The sequence below is a fragment of the Ziziphus jujuba genome, chromosome 5 (assembly GCF_031755915.1).
Source record: "Ziziphus jujuba cultivar Dongzao chromosome 5, ASM3175591v1".
Lineage (NCBI taxonomy): Eukaryota > Viridiplantae > Streptophyta > Magnoliopsida > Rosales > Rhamnaceae > Ziziphus > Ziziphus jujuba.
This window is the reverse complement of record NC_083383.1, coordinates 3277249-3297567: the sequence shown is the minus strand read 5'-3', so window position 1 is coordinate 3297567 and position 20319 is coordinate 3277249. Positions and strand designations below refer to the sequence as shown.

Here is a 20319-nt window from a genome sequence, read left to right as displayed (position 1 = left end):
AGCTCACCAAGCAGGGAAGCCAAAGCTTCCTTTTATACTTATAAAGTCGGTTGCTTTGGCCTACTCAAAGCTTCTAGACTTCTCCACTATGTCCTTGCTCTCATCCTCAATTTTAGATATATTTTTTTTTCACAAATTCCAATGCTCTACTTCCAACCAAGTATATCAAATATACTAGTTAATTCTAAAAACTTCTAGGTCAATATTGATCCTTCAATTCTCCTCCTCAATATTGACTTCCCATTCTTTCTTTTCTTCTTGAGTGCTGAAAAATTATCACATTCTTCCTTTGGTGTCTTGGCATCTCCAGTAGGCTTTGAAATTGTCTCCTCGATGGTAGTCTTAATTACCATCATGCCTTACTAGCTTTGATCTCCCACTTCATCAAAGCAGCGACATAATCTTGTCACCTCCAACGATCTCCCAGAAATTCTATCCCTGTAACGACCACATATATTGTAATCTATGCTATTGAGCTTCCACATACCTTCTATCTTTTGAAGGTCATTCATCGTGGTTTGGTGGTCCGCTCACGCACCAAACAAGCTTGGTCCCAAACAGCAAGCTCCACAATCCCAGATTGTGCACGATCATACGAAGCTCCACCAACAACGATTCTTGACCACCTCTTGCCACCGCAGTCCTAGACTACCTCCATGCATCACCGCGATCCCTGATTGCCTCACAACTTCATGGCCCTTGACCATCCTCTGGCACTTGTGGTCTCTAACCGTTCACCATACGGTCCTTGACCATTTCCTCCAATATTCTGGTCGCCAATGCTCATGCCTTGATCCCTAACAAACTCTTACATACCACTCTTTTATACCAAGCAAGACACCAAAACTTACTAAACCCATTATTATCCCATTGAATCTTACCCCGCTCTGATACCAAATGACCTTTATAAGACTTTTACATATATATATATATATATATAAAAGATTCATACATTCAATGGGATCCACATATATAATAATCTATAAAACACTTTAACACCTATACACCTGACACTACTAACTTGGACAAGATAGCTCTTTCTCTAGGAGCCTACTCTACTCACTTTAATAGGTACACCACTTACACACACACATTAGACTCTACCAAAACTTTGCTCTCAGCACACCAACCGAGAGCCTCCTTGGAGCTCCCTTGCTAGCTCACCAAGCAGGGAAGCCAAAGCTTCCTTTTATATTTATAAAGTCGGTTGCTTTGGCCTACTCAAAGCTTCTAGACTTCTCCACTATGTCCTTGCTCTCATCCTCAATTTTAGATATTTTTTTTTTTCACAAATTCCAATGCTCTACTTCCAACCAAGTATATCAAATATACTAGTTAATTCTAGAAACTTCTAGGTCAATATTGATCCTTCAAATATATTTTGCAGCACCACCACTAGTGCTCCCATTTAGGCCTTACATGTTATTTTATTTTTGAAAATTTAATTTTTTTTAAATGTTTATTTGATTTTTGTCCTTCTTTCCTTTTTTGACATTAACATCTAATATACAGATATTTATATAAAAAACAAATTAATAAGAAAAGAAAAAGAAAACTCATGTATTAGACATGAAGCTTTAGTGAGTATGTAAAAATCATTAAATGATATATCATTATTTTAATTATTGGATTAATGGTTTTAAAATATATAACTAGGTTGAAAAGTTGAGTACAAATAAAATCTAACAAAAAATAAAAATAGAAAACAGAAGATCCAATTCCTATATTTTAATCATATAACAGTTTAATTAAGCGAGAGTACTTAATTTTGATTTTTTTTTTTTGTTATTTAAAAAAAAAAATTTCACTTTACTGTTCTCAACTCTGCTACATTATTCACTTCACCATCTAATGTTTTCCGAGCACTTCAATACAATGTTAACGACTGTTAAAGGAAATCTAACGGGGATGGGCGAATGTGCAACTCTTGTACCAACAGCAGGGGCATTTGATGGAAAGAAAAATTGATCCTCACATTCCATGTCTGAGAAGAATAAAGTGCCAAAAAGAATGCTTTGATACCAAAGAAAAGCCCTTTCATTTTTTTTCCCCTGCTAATGTTTTCGGTAACAGAGGATTTTCAAATCCTTAGTTTCTCTTCTCTACATTTTGTTGTTAGCATCGATATTGAAAAAAATAAGAGAAGATCATTTAGAGCTTTAGGTGTGTGGGTGTCCTTTATCGGTATGTAAGCATAAGAAAGCCCAACATCTGGTATGTAAATATAGAATTTAATGATTAAATTTGCTTAGTTCGCTAAGTTTATTTGAATGGTTTGGGAATAAATTTTGTATTCTTGAAATCTAATTTCTTTTCTACAATGGGTAAGTTTTGTAATGTATAATTATTTTATTAATAAAGCTAACCTTATTGAGGGTTTATTGGATCATGGTTTATTCATGTGGTTGGCTTCATGGGAAACCAAATTTCCCAAACTTATTTGAATATGACGAAAATCATCACAATCAACATTATTAGCATCCCATGTCAACCCAAACGCAGTTTTCACAACCTTTATCAGATTCTCCTTCGATGCTGCTAATTCTTAAGACTCTGCTTCTGATTTATAAATACGAACCACCACACTTGCCGCGCAATTTCAAAAATAGATTTAGGATTGTTTAATTATACTTCAAATACTCAAGACCTCACAATGTTCTACTCATGCATGTGAAAGTAGCGAAATTGTTCAAAACCAGTTCCATTGCAGCATATACGACGTAGACAGACACACATACGAACTCACTGTTCTTTGCTTCTTAACAGAAACCTCACCCAGCAAAAGAAAAATAATAGCGGCGATGAAAGGTCTTTTCTTTGGCAGCAAAGCATTCCTTTTGGCACTTTATTTGCTTCTCAAACATGAAATATGGGGATCAATTTTTCTTTCCATCAAATGCCCCTGGTTTTGATCACAAGAGGTGCGCATGTAACCATCTCGCTAGGGTTCCTTTAACAGTCATTTGACATTGTAGTGAAGTGCTAGGAAACCGTAAGTTTGGGTGGCAATGTGTTGAAATTTTTAGTTTAGGTGGTAAAATAAAATAGGTGGTAAAATGAAAAAGATAATAAATTTGAGAGAAATAAAGTGCATATGTCAACCCCACCCAACGCTTCAAGTCACTGGTCGACCTCTGGGATTATCAACAAAATCTTAGATCTTCGGTCTGCCTTTCACTCCATCCCCTTTTCTTGGGTTCCACGGAACATCAACAAATTAGCTCATTTAGTGTCTAGGTGGAGTTTTTTGAATTGCCACTTAGGTGGCCCTTCTCTTATGTTATTTTCAGATTCCTTTGCTGAGGTTGTTCTTCAGGACAGCAGCTTGCCTGCTTCTTCCTGATTTGGACTTTCTTGCTGTATTCATGCCTCTTTTTTTGTTAATATAACTTCCCTTTCAGCCCAAAAAAAAAAAATTACCTCTTTTTTTTGTTTTTTTGTTTTTTTGTTCAACATTACAATTGGGGTGGGGGAATTTGTTTGAAACCAAGAAGATTTGGTCTGTACTCTTAATAGTTTTAATAAATATTTTAATGCTTCCAATCACGCATTTTTAAATTTACTTTTTAAAAGAAAAACTTTCTACAGGAAAAAAAAGGTAACTGTAGCCATTCATTCAACGTATCAAACACGTTTAGCCAAGAAACAAAAAGATCAAAAATCAAAAAAATAAAAAAAGAGTTTTTTTTTTTTTTTTGTTTTTTTGGGCCAAAACTTAAAACTTAACTAACGGATAACAGAATGAACAATTTTTCAGCCAAATTAAGAATATAATAATAAATACAAGATACCATATACATCATCAACATATTAAAAAGGTAAACAAGTGGCCATTTTTCTTCGTCTTTATTTTAAGCAAGTAGACCATCAAGGCGATCTTACACTAATGATCACAAGACTAAAACAAAATATGCTTCCCGCAAATTATCTTTTGATTACTTGAAAAGGACATTGGATCTGTGGTGTGGCTAATGATCTTCAAGCATCTCAACTACTTGACTCATGGTAGGCCTTGCATCTTTATCATCCTTAACGCATTTAAGGGCTACTTCCACAAGCATTTCCATCTTTCTCAAGTTATATTCACCATTCATGGATGGATCTATGATCTTTTCAAGCCACAAGCCAGAAGTTTCCTTAATATTGTCCCTCACCCAACTCACTAATCTTCTATGCTCTGTCTCTCCTCTGCTGTTGACAACTTGAACACTGGCTATTGGGCTTCTCCCAGTCAGCATCTCCAACACAACAATCCCATAGCTGTAGACGTCCACTTTGGAAGTGATTGGCTGGTTTGAGACCCACTCCGGAGCCAAATAACCTCTAGTTTCTCTGACCCTCGAGATGCTTGGATTGCTGATCTCTCCCCTGCTAAGTAGCTTAGACAGACCAAAATCGGCCACTTTTGGTTGATAATTAGAGTCCAAGAGTATGTTTTGAGGCTTTACATCGCAATGTAAAATCCATTCCAAGCACTCTTCATGCAAGTAGGCAAGGCCTTTGGCAGTTCCCCCAGCAATTTCGAACCTCTTTTTCCAATCAAGCACATCGGAAGACAAATTCTGTTTCAAAGAACCAAGCTCCATGTACTCGTACACCAGAAGTTTGTGTTTTCCCTCTGAACAGTAACCCCACATCTCTATCAAGTGCATATGATTTAACCTCCCAATGGTGTTGACCTCTGCAAGAAATTCAGCCTCTCCTTGGTTAACTTCGTCTAGTCTTTTGATTGCTGCAACTCTAGCATCAGACAACACGCCTTTGTACACAATTCCTCCGGCGCCTCTTCCGATCTCCCTTTTGAAACCTTAATTTGGTCGCTTTCTTGAGCTCAGCAAAGCTAAATCTTTTGAATCCAGCTGTGGCAAGAAGGTAGCCTCGCATGTCTTCGGCTTCATTTCGCTGGGTTCTGAACAATACGCACCATACTATAAGAAAACAAACAATTTCTAATCCTCCCAATCCAGAGACAATCCACAACATGAAAGTGACCCATTGATCCTCACGCTTTCTGTTATACTTCCAGTCCAACAACACTTCATTATTAGGATCTGATTGATTGGCGCAATTTAAAGAAAAATCAACATGGGGTTCTCCTCAGGAATGTTGTAGTCTATGGGAAACCTCAAGTATATGTCTCCAGAAATATTAGGGGTTTGGAAACCATTTAGTAGTAACGTCTTGGGAAAACATTTATACCCTTCATCAAAAGAAAATTTGTATTGAAACCCTTTGCAGTTGCACAACTTTAAGCATAAATCTACACACTCATTGTAAGTTTTCTTTGGGAAGAAGCCATAATCATATCCATAGAAATCTGTACTAGAAACTCTGTGGAATTTAGAGTCACTTCTGCTGCAAGATTCGAATTTGAATGTGGGTTGACAGCCAAATGACCAATCAGTATGATTTACTATCTCATAACCTGGAAGGCAAGAGCATTTCCGCTTACCAGAACCGGGAACGTAGCTACACAGACCGTTAGGCCCACAAATGCCATGAATTTGGCATGGTTCTGAAAAGGCTTGCCATGAAACGCTCCATTCATCACCTGCTTTTTTCCGACTATACAATCGGACATTACCATCATAGTCCACCTTCAATCTTCTCTGCATTAGTGAACCATATTCTGTGGACAAAAACGTTAAATCATCGGAAGAACTAAAATTACCCAAGGAATTTAGAATTGCAACTCTGCTACTGTTGTACGTTGATCTACCGGCTTCCCAACTCACAAGCCAAGGTGATGGCCAATAAACATTAGAAATGTTCTGGTTATCAAAAAGGAGGCTAAGGAGGTTGTTATTGTCAAAATAAAAGGTATAGAAACCAGAAGAGACATTGTTCTGGCTTCTTGACGAAACAAGCTTAGTGGTCCTGGTGAGTGGTTGAAGCGGAAGGAGGGTGTCTGTGGGTGAATCAATGCTTCGCCATAGAACAACATGCTCTGAATTGGTCAAGACAAGGTTACCAAGGTCGTTGAGGTGTAAGGAAACAGACAAGTATGAAAAAGTGTCCGTGGCCCAAACAACAATCCTATTAGCGTCAGTTAAAACAAGTTTACCAGATTTTAGCAGAGACAGCTTTGAGCGTTTTCCATTGACCGGTACGTCACGGTTCGCCATCCAAACCACCTCGGATATATTGGGGTCACCTGGGTGGTTTTTAAACCATACGGCGATGCAGTACACATTGTCGCCAACGGCTTGAAAACCTGCACAGAAAATGCCGTTAGAAGAAACTAAAACGTCGTCGTGTGATTTCTCGACGGACAGAGAGTGGCCTCCATTTAACGTATCAGAAGCTGAAGAAGATAATAGTGGAGAAGAAATTAAAGCCAAAACCAGAAAAGAAAAGAAAATAACCATGGAAGCCACCATGAGCAGAGAAAGACAAAAGTATAGGATGGGAAAGTGGAAACCGGTTGATAATTTTGATTTAACTATTATTTTAATGAAGTTTCTCAAAAAATAAAAATAGTATTAACATCAATATTAATGGAAGGCGGCGCAGTGACCTCCTGGAAGGGGAAGAAAAGAGATTTTTGAGGAAGAAACAACAGCTTGCAAAAGTTTTTACGTTTTCATGAAATGTAATAATAATAATAATGATGATGACTTAGAATGATGAGATGATGCGGAAGGTTTTAAGTTCTCCCGGCCCTGGGTGTGAATAGAATAAATTGGAAATGTGAAATGATATTGTCATTTTCAATATGTGTCACATGTTGACTTGGAATGGAATCTGGTACAACAGTATCACCCAAGTTTTTCTCCCGGCCCTGGGGATGGATCATGGATGCCGTATTAACGCAACCATTGGACCAACCAACCAGTCATGGCCCATCTGAAGAGACTCTTGTCACTTTTCTACGGTGACAGAAGAGGGAATGACTATATTTATCTTTTTTTTTTTTTTTTTTGTGAATATCATTATTAATTTTAGCTTTTTTTTAAATTTTTAATTTTTAATTTTTAAGTTAGACAGGGATATTTATATAAAAAAGAGGTTCGACAAAGATATTTATTGTTTGAAAAAATTAATCAAAAAAAAAAAATTAGTTAGACAAGAATAAAACAAGACTAGCTGTTGTGGAACACTACGAATTTGAAGTCCTTTCATTTTTGAGCAATAAATTTGAGAAAATATATTATTTAATCCATTTAGTTAAAAAAAAAAAAAAAAACAGAGATTGTTAATTTTGCCCACGTGTCTTGTAGATCATAGAAAAAAAAATGATGGTAGATTGTTATATAATTATTATTTGCTCTAAATTATAGGTGAAACGTGATGAAATCTGCATAAAATAAAGATCGCCTTCTAACATTGATGTCCTTTCATTTTTTTTTTTTTTTTTTTACATAAAAAGAAGAGAACATTGACTCAAGTTTTTTTTTTTTTGGGTCAATATTACGATTTAGAGGGAAATTTTTTACCAAAGCAAGATGTAAATTTGAATCTAGAATTGTATTCCTTTTATCAACTTATAAAATGTTTTTTAATAGTTTTATTATCGGATCAAAACCTATAAACATAAAAAGAACACAAATGGTTCTTATCAATTTAGCAAAATATATTAATATACATATTGTCAATTTAATCCACTTGTCTTTTGCAAACATAGCCAACGGTGTTGTTGTTATTACTACTACTACTACTATTATTATTATTATATAGATGAAAATGTACAGTTATAAGTTCATTTGCTCTTAATTATGGGTGAAACGTGACGAAAACCTATAGAAAAAATCTGGATCTCACCCCTTACGTTGGTACAAAATTAAACTAAAAATTAATTTTTTTTAATCTTTTTGTTCGGTCTAAAAATTAATATTTTTCATAACTATTTTTATTTTGTTTGAAGAATATTTCATGACTTTCACATCTCGTCTAGGTCATTACTATTATTTATTTATTTATTTTTTTAAGATTACCAGTTAAGACTTTCACTTATAATCGTATCATTAACAAGGAATGGGACTCATCTAATATCTTATAAACGGGATGCCAATATGATAGGGCGGAGTTAGAAATTTTACTCAGAGGGATATTATTGAGATATAATCTTCATTTATGTATCTATATATATATATATATTGATAATAACTTATATATATATATATATATAAATTACGATAAATTCATCATATTAAATTAATAATATAAAAAAATTTATTTCAAAATAATAATAATAATAATATGTTAAAAAATTTCATCAAAAATGATTTCTTAAAATTCAAAACTTTAAAATATGATTTGTTTGGTACAATTTGAAGCTAAACTTGGAAGGGAAAAATTAGAATTAATAATTAGATAATAAAACTAAAATAGAGTTTTTACCAAAATAGACACATACAATAATAGCTAGATTAGGAAGAAAAATTTAGATTGAGAAACTTTAGAGACATAACTATAACCGGATTAGGAAAAAATTGGCTTTTACTTCGGACAAACAAGAAAATTTAGTTTGAGAAATTTCGGAAAATAATTTTACATATCTTCAATATAAAACTAGCTATTCAAAAGAATAAATTATACTTTTGAAAGGAAAATGTTGTATAAATAAAAATAAAAAAAATATAATACATAATTTTGAAAGAGAAAAAATAAGAGGGGCACATTTATCTATTTTATATTTTGAGAGGGGCGCTGTTTCTTATTTAAAACATTTTTTTATAAAATAAATAAAATACATGAATATTAAAAAAAAAAATTGAGGGGGACATTTTTCTCCCCCTGGTAACCATGTAGATCCACCCATAGCAAACTCCATTTAATACTTTTGTATTTTATATTTAGAATTTACATTGTCTGTTAATTTTTCAATATTTATTTATGTTTGACTTTTTATTATGGTCATTCATTTTAAAAGTATTTAATTTAATGGTCAAAATAAATAATATATTATTATATAACATATAATTTTCACATTATTATTAAAGCCTGTTATGCAATACACTTGAATTTTTTTTTTCCAAAATCTCTTTTAATTATTTTCTTACTTTATATATACCAACATAAATACTTCTGCTCTTCTCTTTCTTCTCTCTCTGTATTTTCGTTTCTGAAGCTTCCGCGTATCAACTTGTTTAATTTGAGGAAAAAAAAAATCTATAAAAATCAAAAGAAAGAAAAACAAGAATTGATGGGGGAGCAAAGTAGAACTTTTCTCTGTATTTTATTTTTAATTTTTTTAATTATTTAAATTCAATATTATCGACTAATTGATAATAATTAAAAAAAAAAAAACAGGTTATATTGAATCAAGTAAGTCTTCAATCTGATTAAGTTCTTCAATGGACTCTAATTTCTGGACCTCACGCCTCGCAGACGCCAAACGCAAATATATTTTGCAGCACCACCACTTGAGCTTCCATTTAGGCCTTACATGTTATTTTCTTTAAATTTTTAATTTTTTTAAATGTTTATTTGATTTTTGTCCTTCCTTTCTTTTTTTATATTAACTTCTAATATATAAAAAAAAATTAATAAGAAAAGAAAAAGAACTCATGTATTACACAAAAAACTTAGAAAGCTTATGTATTACACACGAGTCTTGAGTGACCATATAAAAATCATATGATATATTAAATGTCATTCATTTTAGTTATTGAATTAAATAGTTTTAAAATGTATGATTATGATGAAAAATCAACAAATAAAAACTGAAAAAAAAAAACAAAAAAAAAAAAAAAACAAAAGAAGAAGATCCAAATCTTATATTTAATCATATATTAAGTGAGAATGCTTACAATTTTTTTTAATAAAATACACTTTAGTCTTCTGAGCTTTATCACATTTTTCGCTTTACTATCTGAACTAAAAAATCTTAACACACTGCCACCTAAACTAATGTTTTCCTAGCACTTCACTACAATGTCTACGGGATGGGCATATTTGCAACTCTTGCGCCAAAAACAGGGGCATTTGATGAAAGAAAAACTGATCCTCACATTCAATGTCTGAGAAGAATAAACTGCCAAAAAGAATGCTTTAATGCCAAAGAAAAGCCCTTTCATTTTTCTTCCCCCGCTCATGTTTTCGGTAACAGAGGATTTTCAAATCCTTAACTTCTCTTCTCTACATTTTGTTGTTAGCATCGATATTGAAAAAAAGAATAGAAGATCATTTAGAGCTTTAGATGTGTGGGTGTCCTTTATGGGTGTGAGCATAAAATGTGAAGTCCAGCCGCACCAACCACAGCCACCATTTTTGACAGCCACCATTGTTGACACCATTGCTGCACCAATCAACAATTGTGGGCTAAGCTGTTGAAGATTGTGGCCTTGTAAGCCTATAAATAGGCTCTTTCCCGTTCTATGCAAAACAAGCCAAGAGAGCATCAATATTATCCCAAGTGAGGAATATTGAGAGAAAAATCCGAGAGAGAGTGTGTTTAAGTTCCAGAGAGAGCTTGAGAGAAGAGTGAGCAATTCCAGAGAGAATTGGAGAGTGTAGAGAGAGGTTCCACGTGAGAATCCTCCATGAGAGAAGTTTTTATTTTTGTATTCTATTTCTAAGCAATTAATAGAATTCTTTTTATTTTCTTCTCATATTTATTCTCTAAAGTGGTCAGAGAACCACAACATAAAAAACCCAACATCTGGTATGTAAATATAGAATTTAATGATTAAATTAGCTTAGTTTGCTAAATGTATTTGAATGGTTTGGGAATAAATTTTGTATTCTTGAAATTCAATTTCGTCTGTACAATGGGTAAGTTTTATAATGTATAATTATTTTATTAATAAAGCTAATCTTATTGGGGCTCTATTAGATCATGGTTTATTAATGTGGTTGGCTTCTTGCGAAACCAAATTTCCCAAACTTATTTGAATATGACGAAAATGATTACAGTCAAGATTATTAGCATCCCATGTCAACCCAAACTCAGTTTTCACACCTTTTATCAGATTCTCCTTCCAGGCTGCTAATTCTTAAGACTCTCCTTCGATGCAGCGCAATTTCAAAAATTAGATTTAGGATTGTTCAATTATACTTCAAATACTAAAGACCTCACATTGTTCTACTCATGTGGTGTGAAAGTAGCGAAATTGTTTAAAACCAGCTCAATTGCAGCATATACGACGTAGACAGACACACATACACACACACTGTTATTTACTTCTTAACAGAAGCGTCACCTAGCAGAAGAACAATAATAGCGGCAATAATTTGAAAATCCTTTATTACCAAGAACATGTGCAGGGCACGGAAAATGAAAGGGCTTTTCTTTGGCACCAAAGCATTCCTTTTGGCACTTTATTTGCTTCTCAAACATGAAATATGGGGATTAATTTTTATATCCATCAAATGCCCCTGGTTTTGATCACTTGAGGTGCACATGTAACCATCTCGTTAGGTTTCTTTAACAGTTATTTGACATTATAGTGAAGTGCTAGGAAAACATAAGTTTGGGTGGCAATGTGTTAAAATTCTTAAATTAGGTGGTAAAATGAAAAAGATAGTAAAGTTGAGAGAAATAAAGTGTATTTTACCTTCTTTTGTCTTCTTTTTTTTTTGGGTCAAAATTGCAACAGGGGGAAGGGAAATTGTTTGAAACCAAGAAGATTTGGTCTGTATTTTTAATAGTTTTAACAAATATTTTAATTCTTCCAATCACGCATTTTTAAAATGACCTTTTAGAAAGAAAAAAATTTTACCAAAAAAAAAAAGATAAAAAAAAGAGACTAGCCATTCATTCAACACATAAAACAGGTAGCAGCCATCAAAGATTTTATTATTATTATTATTTTTTTTTTTTGGGCTAAAACTTGAAATTTAACTAACGGAGAACAGAATGAAAAAAAGAAAACCATTAACCTTAGATGCCAAATCAAATATGACGTTAATATATTTGATGAAATCGAGAACCTAAAATGCATGCTGTATCCTGCTAATGATTATCTTGAAGCATCTCAACGACTTGACTCATTGTAGGCCTACCACCTTTCTCTTCCTCCACGCATTTCATAGCTACCACTAAAAGCTTTGCCATCTTCATCATGTCACATTCTTCCCCCATGGAAGGATCCATGATCTTTTCCAGCGACGGTTCAATCTCATCAGAAGAACTTCCCTTGATATTCTCCCGCACCCAACTCACCAATCCCCTATTCTCTGTCTTACCTGTTTCGTCCACCGCTTTAATATCAGTCGTTGGGCTTTTCCCAGTCAACATCTCCAATACAACAATCCCATAACAGTATACATCCACTTTGGATGTGATGGGCTCGTTTGAAACCCACTCAGGAGCCATATACCCTCTTGTTCCTCTAATCCTAGAGAACCTTGAATTGTTAAGCTCTCCTCTTTTAAGTAGCTTGGACAGACCAAAATCTGCAACCTTGGGACTATAATTAGAGTCCAAGAGTATATTCTGAGGCTTCACATCGCAATGTAAAATCCACTCCAAGCATTCCTCGTGCACATAAGCAAGGCCTTTAGCTGTTCCAACGGCTATTTCAAACATCTTTTTCCAATCAAGCACATTAGAAGACAAATTGTGTTTCAAAGACCCATGCTCCAAGTACTCGTACACCAGAAGCCTGTGCTTTCCCTCAGCGCAGTAACCCCACATCTCCATCAAGTGCATATGGTTTAGCCTCCCTATGGTGTTGACTTCTGCTAGAAATTCAGCTTCTCCTTGGTTGTCTTCCTGATTGAGCCGCTTCACTGCTGCAACACGATCATCCGATAGTACACCTTTGTAAACGATTCCTCCAGAACCCCTTCCAATCTCCTCTTTGAAACCTCGAGTGGCCTTTTTAAGCTCATCAAAGCTATATCTTTTGAACCCGGTTGCCGCAACAAGGTAGCCTCCTATATGGTCACGTGCCTCTCTCTGGTTTCTAATAAACAAGAAGGAGCACACGGAAACAAAGCAAATGAGCTGGAATCCTCCGACTCCTGTAACAAACCACAACAAAAGTTTCACCGACTGATTCTCGTGCTTTTTTGAATACGTCCTGTTCAGCTCTTGTGCAGTGACGACGGAGCATTCCAAACTGAATTCTTCAAGGGTTTTCTCCTGAGGAAGGTGGTAGGAGTTGGGCAGCCTTAAATACAGGTCTCCGAAGAAGCTCGGAGTTCTGTATCCATTCAGCAGCAACGTCTTTGGATAGCAGTTAATGATGCCGGTATTGAAAAATGAATATTGGAAGCCTTTGCAGTTACACAGACTCGAGCATAACTCTTCGCATTGGCTAAGAGTGTAGTTGGGAAAGAAGCCGTAATCGTAGCCGTAGAACTCGACGCTGAAAAGCCTGATGAATTTAGAGTCATTTCTGTTGCAGGAGGGATTGAATTTTGGTTCACAGCCTTTAGTCCAATCAGTACGATTTTTCATCTTGTAACCTGGAAGGCAAGAGCATTTTCTTCCAGAGCTGTAATCATAGGTACACAGGCCGTTAACCCCACAAATGCCATTAATCTTGCATGGATCCGGAATGGCCTCCCATGAAACATACCATTCTGCTCCATCGTTTGTTCGGCTGTAAAGTCGGATATTACCATCGTAATCCATCCTTAATCTTCTCTGTAAAATGGACCCATAATCCGTCGCTAAAAATGTAAAATCATCAGATGAACTAAAATTGCCCAACGAATTAAGCATTGCAACTCTGCTGTTGTTGTATGTGGACCTTCCAGCTTCCCAGCTCACAAGCCAAGGAGGAGGCCAATAGACACTGGAAACCTCCGAATTATCAAAAATCAGATTAAGGAGGTTGTTATCACTGAAAGAGAAGGTATAGAAACCTGTAGAGAAATTACTCTCGCTTCTAGATGACACGAGCTTTGTGGATTTGGTGAATAGCTGTAGTGGAAGAAGAGTGTCAGTGGGGGAATCAAAGCTTTGCCACAAAACACCCTTGGAATTATTTAGCATGAGATTGCCGTTGTCGTGAAGGTACAAGAAGGCAGGTGACAATGAAGCAGTGTCTGTAGCCCAGATAACAAGTCGACCAGCGTCGGTTAATACGAGATTGCCATCTTTCTGCAGTGAGAGTTTTGAGACCTTTTCATACACTGGTTCGTCACGATTGGTCATCCAAACCACCGTGCGGCTGGTGACGTTTTGATAGTTGTAAAGAGGATGATTGAACCATATGGCAAAACAGTAAGCGTTTTGGCCCACACGGTGAAATCCGGCAGAGAAAATACCATTGGAGGAAACTAGAACGTCGTCTTGTTTCTCTACAGATAGAAATGCGCCCTCCCGTAGAGCATTGGAGTTCGAAGAGGAAAATGCGGAACAAATTGTCAGAAGGAGGACAGAGAAGAAGATAAACTAACAAGCCATGTATTCTTCGTCTGGATTGTTGTATCTTTTGGCACTTTGACAAGGAGAAACAGAGTCTATATGCAGAATTAATATAAAGAAGGCGACTCCCTTAAATTTAAAAAAACACCAACTTATGCTTGACTCACGTCAACTGTGGGGACTGTGATTAAATAAATGGCCGTATTAATTTTATTGATTTTTAACTTCCATGGTTAATGTGGGGAGTCATTTTTCTTGTGGTGCATGACGTCATGCTCCATGACTTCTAAATCTTACCGTGCTTATTCTTCTACAGGTCAACTGTGCTTGTGAAAATAATTGCCCCGAATCATATGTTATATTATTTTATTTTATTTTTTCTAAGAAGTATATTTTTTTACCGAACCAATCATATTAATTTTCTTGGTTTCCCATTTCAAGGGTCATGATAAAGTTTTTAATAAATACGCGTCCTTGTCATCATGAAGCTGAAGACTTTGGAAGTCTTCTTCTTCTTCTTTTCTTTATTTTATTTTTTATTTTTATTTTCTGGGGTTGTAATTCGGTTCCTCCAAGCAAGGAAGAAAATGTCGACAGAATCGGCGAAATGTCGCCGACAATTTCGGTTGTCGCCAACCATCGGCACCGGTAGAGGGGGGGAAGAAATTTCCTTCAGCTGTGTCGGGTAATTTCGCTGTTATCGGAGATAGTCGGTCGGAATTTCGCGAAATAAGTGGAAATCCATGGATGTCGGTCGAGCTCTCAGGAAACCCGGTCGGCTACCTCTCTTTCCCATCTCCGGTGACGAGTTCACTCGTCTGCAAGCAGCTCCGGCGAGTACCCAGCAATCCCGGTCCTGGAAATTAAAGAAAAACCGGTGATACGCAGGCGTCGGCTACCAAATATATTTGTGGAACCATACCATGTAGACTGATAATTGTCACCACTGGTCACAAACATCATTTTTAATGTATTGTGGTAGAGTTCAGCAAAATCAGGGTAGCAAATTTTGGGACATGAAAAGCTCTACTGCTTGTTTGCTCTAATAGCGTTCTTTTCCCAACTCGTGCCCAACGACGACATTAATTCTTCGACCAAAAATAAATAAATAAATAAATAAAAAGCCGTGAACATTAACTCATCGTTCAGAACATTGATGTGGAGATGCTTTTCTGTTCGCCCTTAAATTTTGGTTACTTTTCTCACTTCAATTGTATTTTTCATAATTATCCTTCTTCAGTTGTATTGCTACTGGGTTATTATTTCTGTTACGTACGTGCATTTGGTGGAAAAACTTAAAATGGGTTTAATTTGTATAATAAAGCACATCCAGCATTGTTGTTACAGAACAAAAAGTTAATAAATCCAGCATCACAATTGACTTGGCAATATAAAAGTACTTTTCGTTTTCTTGTTAGCAGGTAAAAGTTGCCACATCAGTTGTGATGCACTATTAACGAAAAGTGATAATTATTACATACACATTAGACATTTACCTAAAACTTTTGTTTAGTGAATTTATGATATAACATTTTTTGAAAGAAGAATTCAGGCAAAGTCATACATTTTGAAAAGTCTCTAATCATATAAATTATTATTTTTTATATCTAAGTCTGAGGATTAAAATGGCGACAATTGCTCTCGTTGCGCCAGTTTGTATATTTGTGGTGGCAAAGCTCTAATATTTGATCTATTTATTTGGAGAAGGTGATAAAGCTGTAGAGCATGTATTACCATCTGCTATCTATTACCATTATCGGAGTTTGATTGTTTGTTTACTTTAAATTTTAGAAAATTGGGTTTTTTTTTTGGGGGGGGGGAAGGAACACACAAAAAAATTAACAAGCAAACGCTTCCAAAAATATGATGTTCATTTACTCTCATTGGAAAAAAACAAAACCATGATTATTACAAAAAATATATATTATCCATAAATAAAAACTCATATTTTTTAATATAAATTGCTAGCTGTAGCTAGCTTAAGACCAACAGTAACAGCAGCTTAATTATAGGCATCACAAGCAAGTCTAGTATTCTCTAAAACCCAATAACGTACAGCCGCCTCCGCCAAGGAACACCACGGACAGCAGTAGCCATTTGTAGATCAGTAAGACCAAGTGAAATTTCTTTAAGTTCTATAATCATTGTGAATAATTTAAATCCTAACAATAATCACATGATTTTTTTATTTTACGTAATAATTATAATTAATTACATTGCTAGGATGTAAATATACATATAAGGCCAAAGACCAAGAGCAGTGCGAGGGTCAAACGCTAAAACATGTTCGCCTGTTGATTTGTGATAGTTTGAGGTGACATTTTTAAAATAATTTGGACACCGGGTCCCTTTTCCATCATGAAAGGTCCATGCATTGCCGTAGGAATATGGGCAATATGGGCAACAGGTGAGGGGAGCACACTTCCCTGTCCGTCAATGCTCGTCAACCTGCATTTTCTCTAATACCTTCCTCGCCCGGTAAATACGTTCCCACCACTGATTGGTTCTGCGGTCCTTTTAGTAGTAATTACATTGCTACGATGTATATATACATATATGGCCAAAGACCAAGAGCAGTGCTAGGGTCAATGCTAAAACATGTTTGTGTGTTGATTTGTGATAGTTTGAGGTGACATTTTAAAAATAATTTGGACACCAGCTCCTTTTTCCATCCATGCATTGCAGTAGGAATATGGGCAATATGGGCAACAGGTGATGCGAGCACACTTCCCTGTCGGTCAATGCTCGTCAACCTGCATTTTCTCTAATACCTTCCTTGCCCGGTAAATGCGTTCCCACGTCCTTTTAGTAGTATCCAAGGAGTTTGTAAACTTTTAGTAGTATCCAAGGAGATGAATTCCCCATTGTGGGATCCATGGAGGAGAGAGAGAGAGAGAGAGAGAGAGAGAGAGAGAGAGAGAGAGAGAGAGAGAGAGAGAGAGAGAGAGAGAGAGAGAGAGAGAGAGAGAGAGAGAGAGAGAGAGAGAGAGAGAGAGAGAGAGAGAGAGAGAGAGAGAGAGAATCTATTAACTTCGATCTCTATTAATCTAGATCGCAAATCGTTTTATTATTCTGTTTAAAAATATATATTTATTATTTTTTAAAAAGATTATTTTGTTATTTTATTATTTTAAATTGTCAAATAAATTTGGGAAGATTATTTTGTTATTTTATTATTTTAAATTGTCAAATAAATTTGGGAACCATGTCATGTAGACTGGTGATAAATATCATTTTTAATGTTAAGTACTACTGTATATCACCAATGGTAAATATCATCATCCTATGTAATAATGGATCCAATGTTTATATGGCTGTCTATGTGACATTTTTATTTTATAAGTAAAAAAAAAATGATAATTAATGAGTAAAAATGTTTTTGCTTCCCGCTTAATTAGTTTTGGTCTCCCAAAAAAAAAAAAAAGAAGATTCCTCCTTAGCTTTCTATCTCTCCTTCTCTCTCTTTTCTTGTAAAATAGCAATATAGATTCGAAGGTTTTTTTTTATTTCTTTTTTCCTTTTAGATAAAACAGATTCGAAGAAAGGATTTGATATAATTAAAAGAAAAAAGATTCAAAGGGTTTGATTATTATGATTGTGATTGAAATATGACCCAGCACATAGCAGCACAGATGGGCAAATTCCAGAGATTAGGTAAGCAATCCTTTCTTTCAATTTAATTTACTTGCATTGCCGTATATCCTATTCTAAGTTTTTATTTTTGTTTTCTTTTTATTTTTTTTAAGGCTTAGAAGTGCATTCTGCTAATATGTTCCAGCTTTGAGATATTTAAAAAAAAAAAAAAAAAGCCATGGACAGGAAGATGAATTCCCCATTGTGGGATCCATGGAGGAGATGAGAGAGAGATCGATCAAGAAAACAAGATCTATTAACTTCAATCTCTATTAATCTAGATCTGGATCCCAAATCGTTTTATTGTTTTGTTTAAAAAAATATATATTTTATTATATTTTAAAAAAGAATATTTTATTATTTTATTATTTTAAATTGCTAAACAGATTTGTGAAACCATGCCATATAGACTGGTGTTGTCACCACTGGTGACAAACATTATTTTTAACGTATAAGTGCCACTATATATCATCAGTGGTAATGTTACTATCTTATATGATAATAGATCCAATGTTTACATGACTTTCTATGTGGTTTTTTTTATTTTATAAGTAAACAAAAAACAAAAAAAAAGGAAAAAATGGTAATTATTGAGTAAAAAATGCTTTTGCCTCCCACTTAATTAGTTTTGGTCTCCAAAAAAAAAAATTTTTTTTTGATTCCTCCCTAGCTTTCTATCTCTCCTTCTCTCTCTTTTCTTGTAAAATAGCAATATAGATTTGAAGTTTTTTTTTTTTTTTTTGATGAAACAGATTCAAAGGATGGATTTGATATAATTAAAAAAAAAAGATTCAAAGGGTTTGATTATTATGATTGTGATTGAAATATGACCCAGCACATAGCAGCATAGATGGGCAAATTCCAGAGATTAGGTAAGCAATCTTTTCTTTCAATTTATTGACTTGCATTGTCGTTTATCCTCTTCTAAGTTTTTATTTTTGTTTTCCTTTTATTTTTTTTAATACTTAGAAGTGCATTTTTCTAATATGTTCCAGCTTTGAGACATAAAAAAATAAAAAATAAAAAGCCACGCATAGGAAGATGAATACCCCATTGTGGGATCCATGGAAGAGATGAGAGAGAAAGAGAGAGAAATTGATCAAGAAAACAAGATCTGTTAACTTCAATCTCTATTAACCTATATCCCAAATCATTTTATTGTTCTATTTAAAAAAGAAAATATTTTATTATTATTTTAAAAAAAATATTTTATTATTTATTATTTTAAATTACCAAATATATTTGTGTAACCATACCATGTAGACTGATAATTGTCACCACAGGTCACAAACATCATTTTTAATGTATTGTGGTAGAGTTCAGCAAAATCAGGGTAACAAATTTTGGGACATGAAAAGCTCTACTGCTTGTTTGCTCTAATAGCGTTCTTTTCCCAACTCGTGCCCAACGACGACATTAATTCTTCGACCAAAAATAAATAAATAAATAAATAAAAAGCCGTGAACATTAACTCATCGTCAGAACATTGATGTGGAGATGCTTTTCTGTTCGCCCTTAAATTTTGGTTACTTTTCTCACTTCAATTGTATTTTTCATAATTATCCTTCTTCGGTTGTATTGCTACTGGGTTATTATTTCTGTTACGTACGTGCATTTGGTGAAAAACTTTAAATGGGTTTAATTTGTATAATAAAGCACATCCAGCATTGTTATTACAAAACAAAAAGGTAATAAATCCGGCATCACAATTGACTTGGCAATATAAAAGTACTTTTCGTTTTCTTGTTAGCAGGTAAAAGTTGCCACATCAGTTGTGATGCACTATTAACGAAAAGTGATACATTATTACATACACATTAGACATTTACCTAAAACTTTTGTTTAGTTAATTTATGATATTAACATTTTTTGAAAGAAGAATTCAGGCAAAGTCATACATTTTGAAAAGTCTCTAATCATATAAATTATTATTTTTTATATCTAAGTCTGAGGATTAAAATGGCGACAATTGCTCTCGTTTCGCCAGTTTGTATATTTGTGGTGGCAAAGCTCTAATATTTGATCTATTTATTTGAAGAAGGTGATAAAGCTGTAGAGCATGTATTACCATCTGCTATCTGTTACCATTATCGGAGTTTGATTGTTTGTTTACTTTAAATTTTAGAAAATTGGGGGGGGGGGGGGGGGGGGGGGGGGGGAGGGAACACACAAAAAAATTAACAAACAAACACTTCCAAAAATATGATGTTCATTTACTCTCATTGGAAAAAAACAAAACCATGATTATTACAAAAAATATATATTATCCATAAATAAAAACTCATATTTTTTAATATAAATTGCTAGCTGTAGCTAGCTTAAGACCAACAGTAACAGCAGCCTAATTATAGGCATTACAAGCAAGTCTAGTATTCTCTAAAACCCAATAACGTACAGCCGCCTCCGCCAAGGAACACCACGGA

At 34.6% G+C, this 20319-nt stretch overlaps 1 protein-coding gene and 1 pseudogene across 1 annotated transcript; both read right to left on the bottom strand.

The window, feature by feature from the left end:
• Nucleotides 1-3738: 3738 nt before the first annotated feature.
• On the bottom strand, nucleotides 3739-6572 carry LOC125422870 (putative receptor protein kinase ZmPK1; annotated as a pseudogene).
• Nucleotides 6573-11718: 5146 nt separating this feature from the next.
• LOC132803674 (putative receptor protein kinase ZmPK1) lies at nucleotides 11719-14494 on the bottom strand. Its single transcript, XM_060817031.1, has 2 exons — nucleotides 14489-14494; nucleotides 11719-14290 (listed from the first exon to the last, which is right to left on the bottom strand). The coding sequence occupies exons 1-2, from the start codon at nucleotides 14492-14494 to the stop codon at nucleotides 11897-11899; spliced, it is 2400 nt and encodes a 799-aa protein (XP_060673014.1). The 3' UTR covers nucleotides 11719-11896.
• Between the last annotated feature and the right edge of the window lie 5825 nt (nucleotides 14495-20319).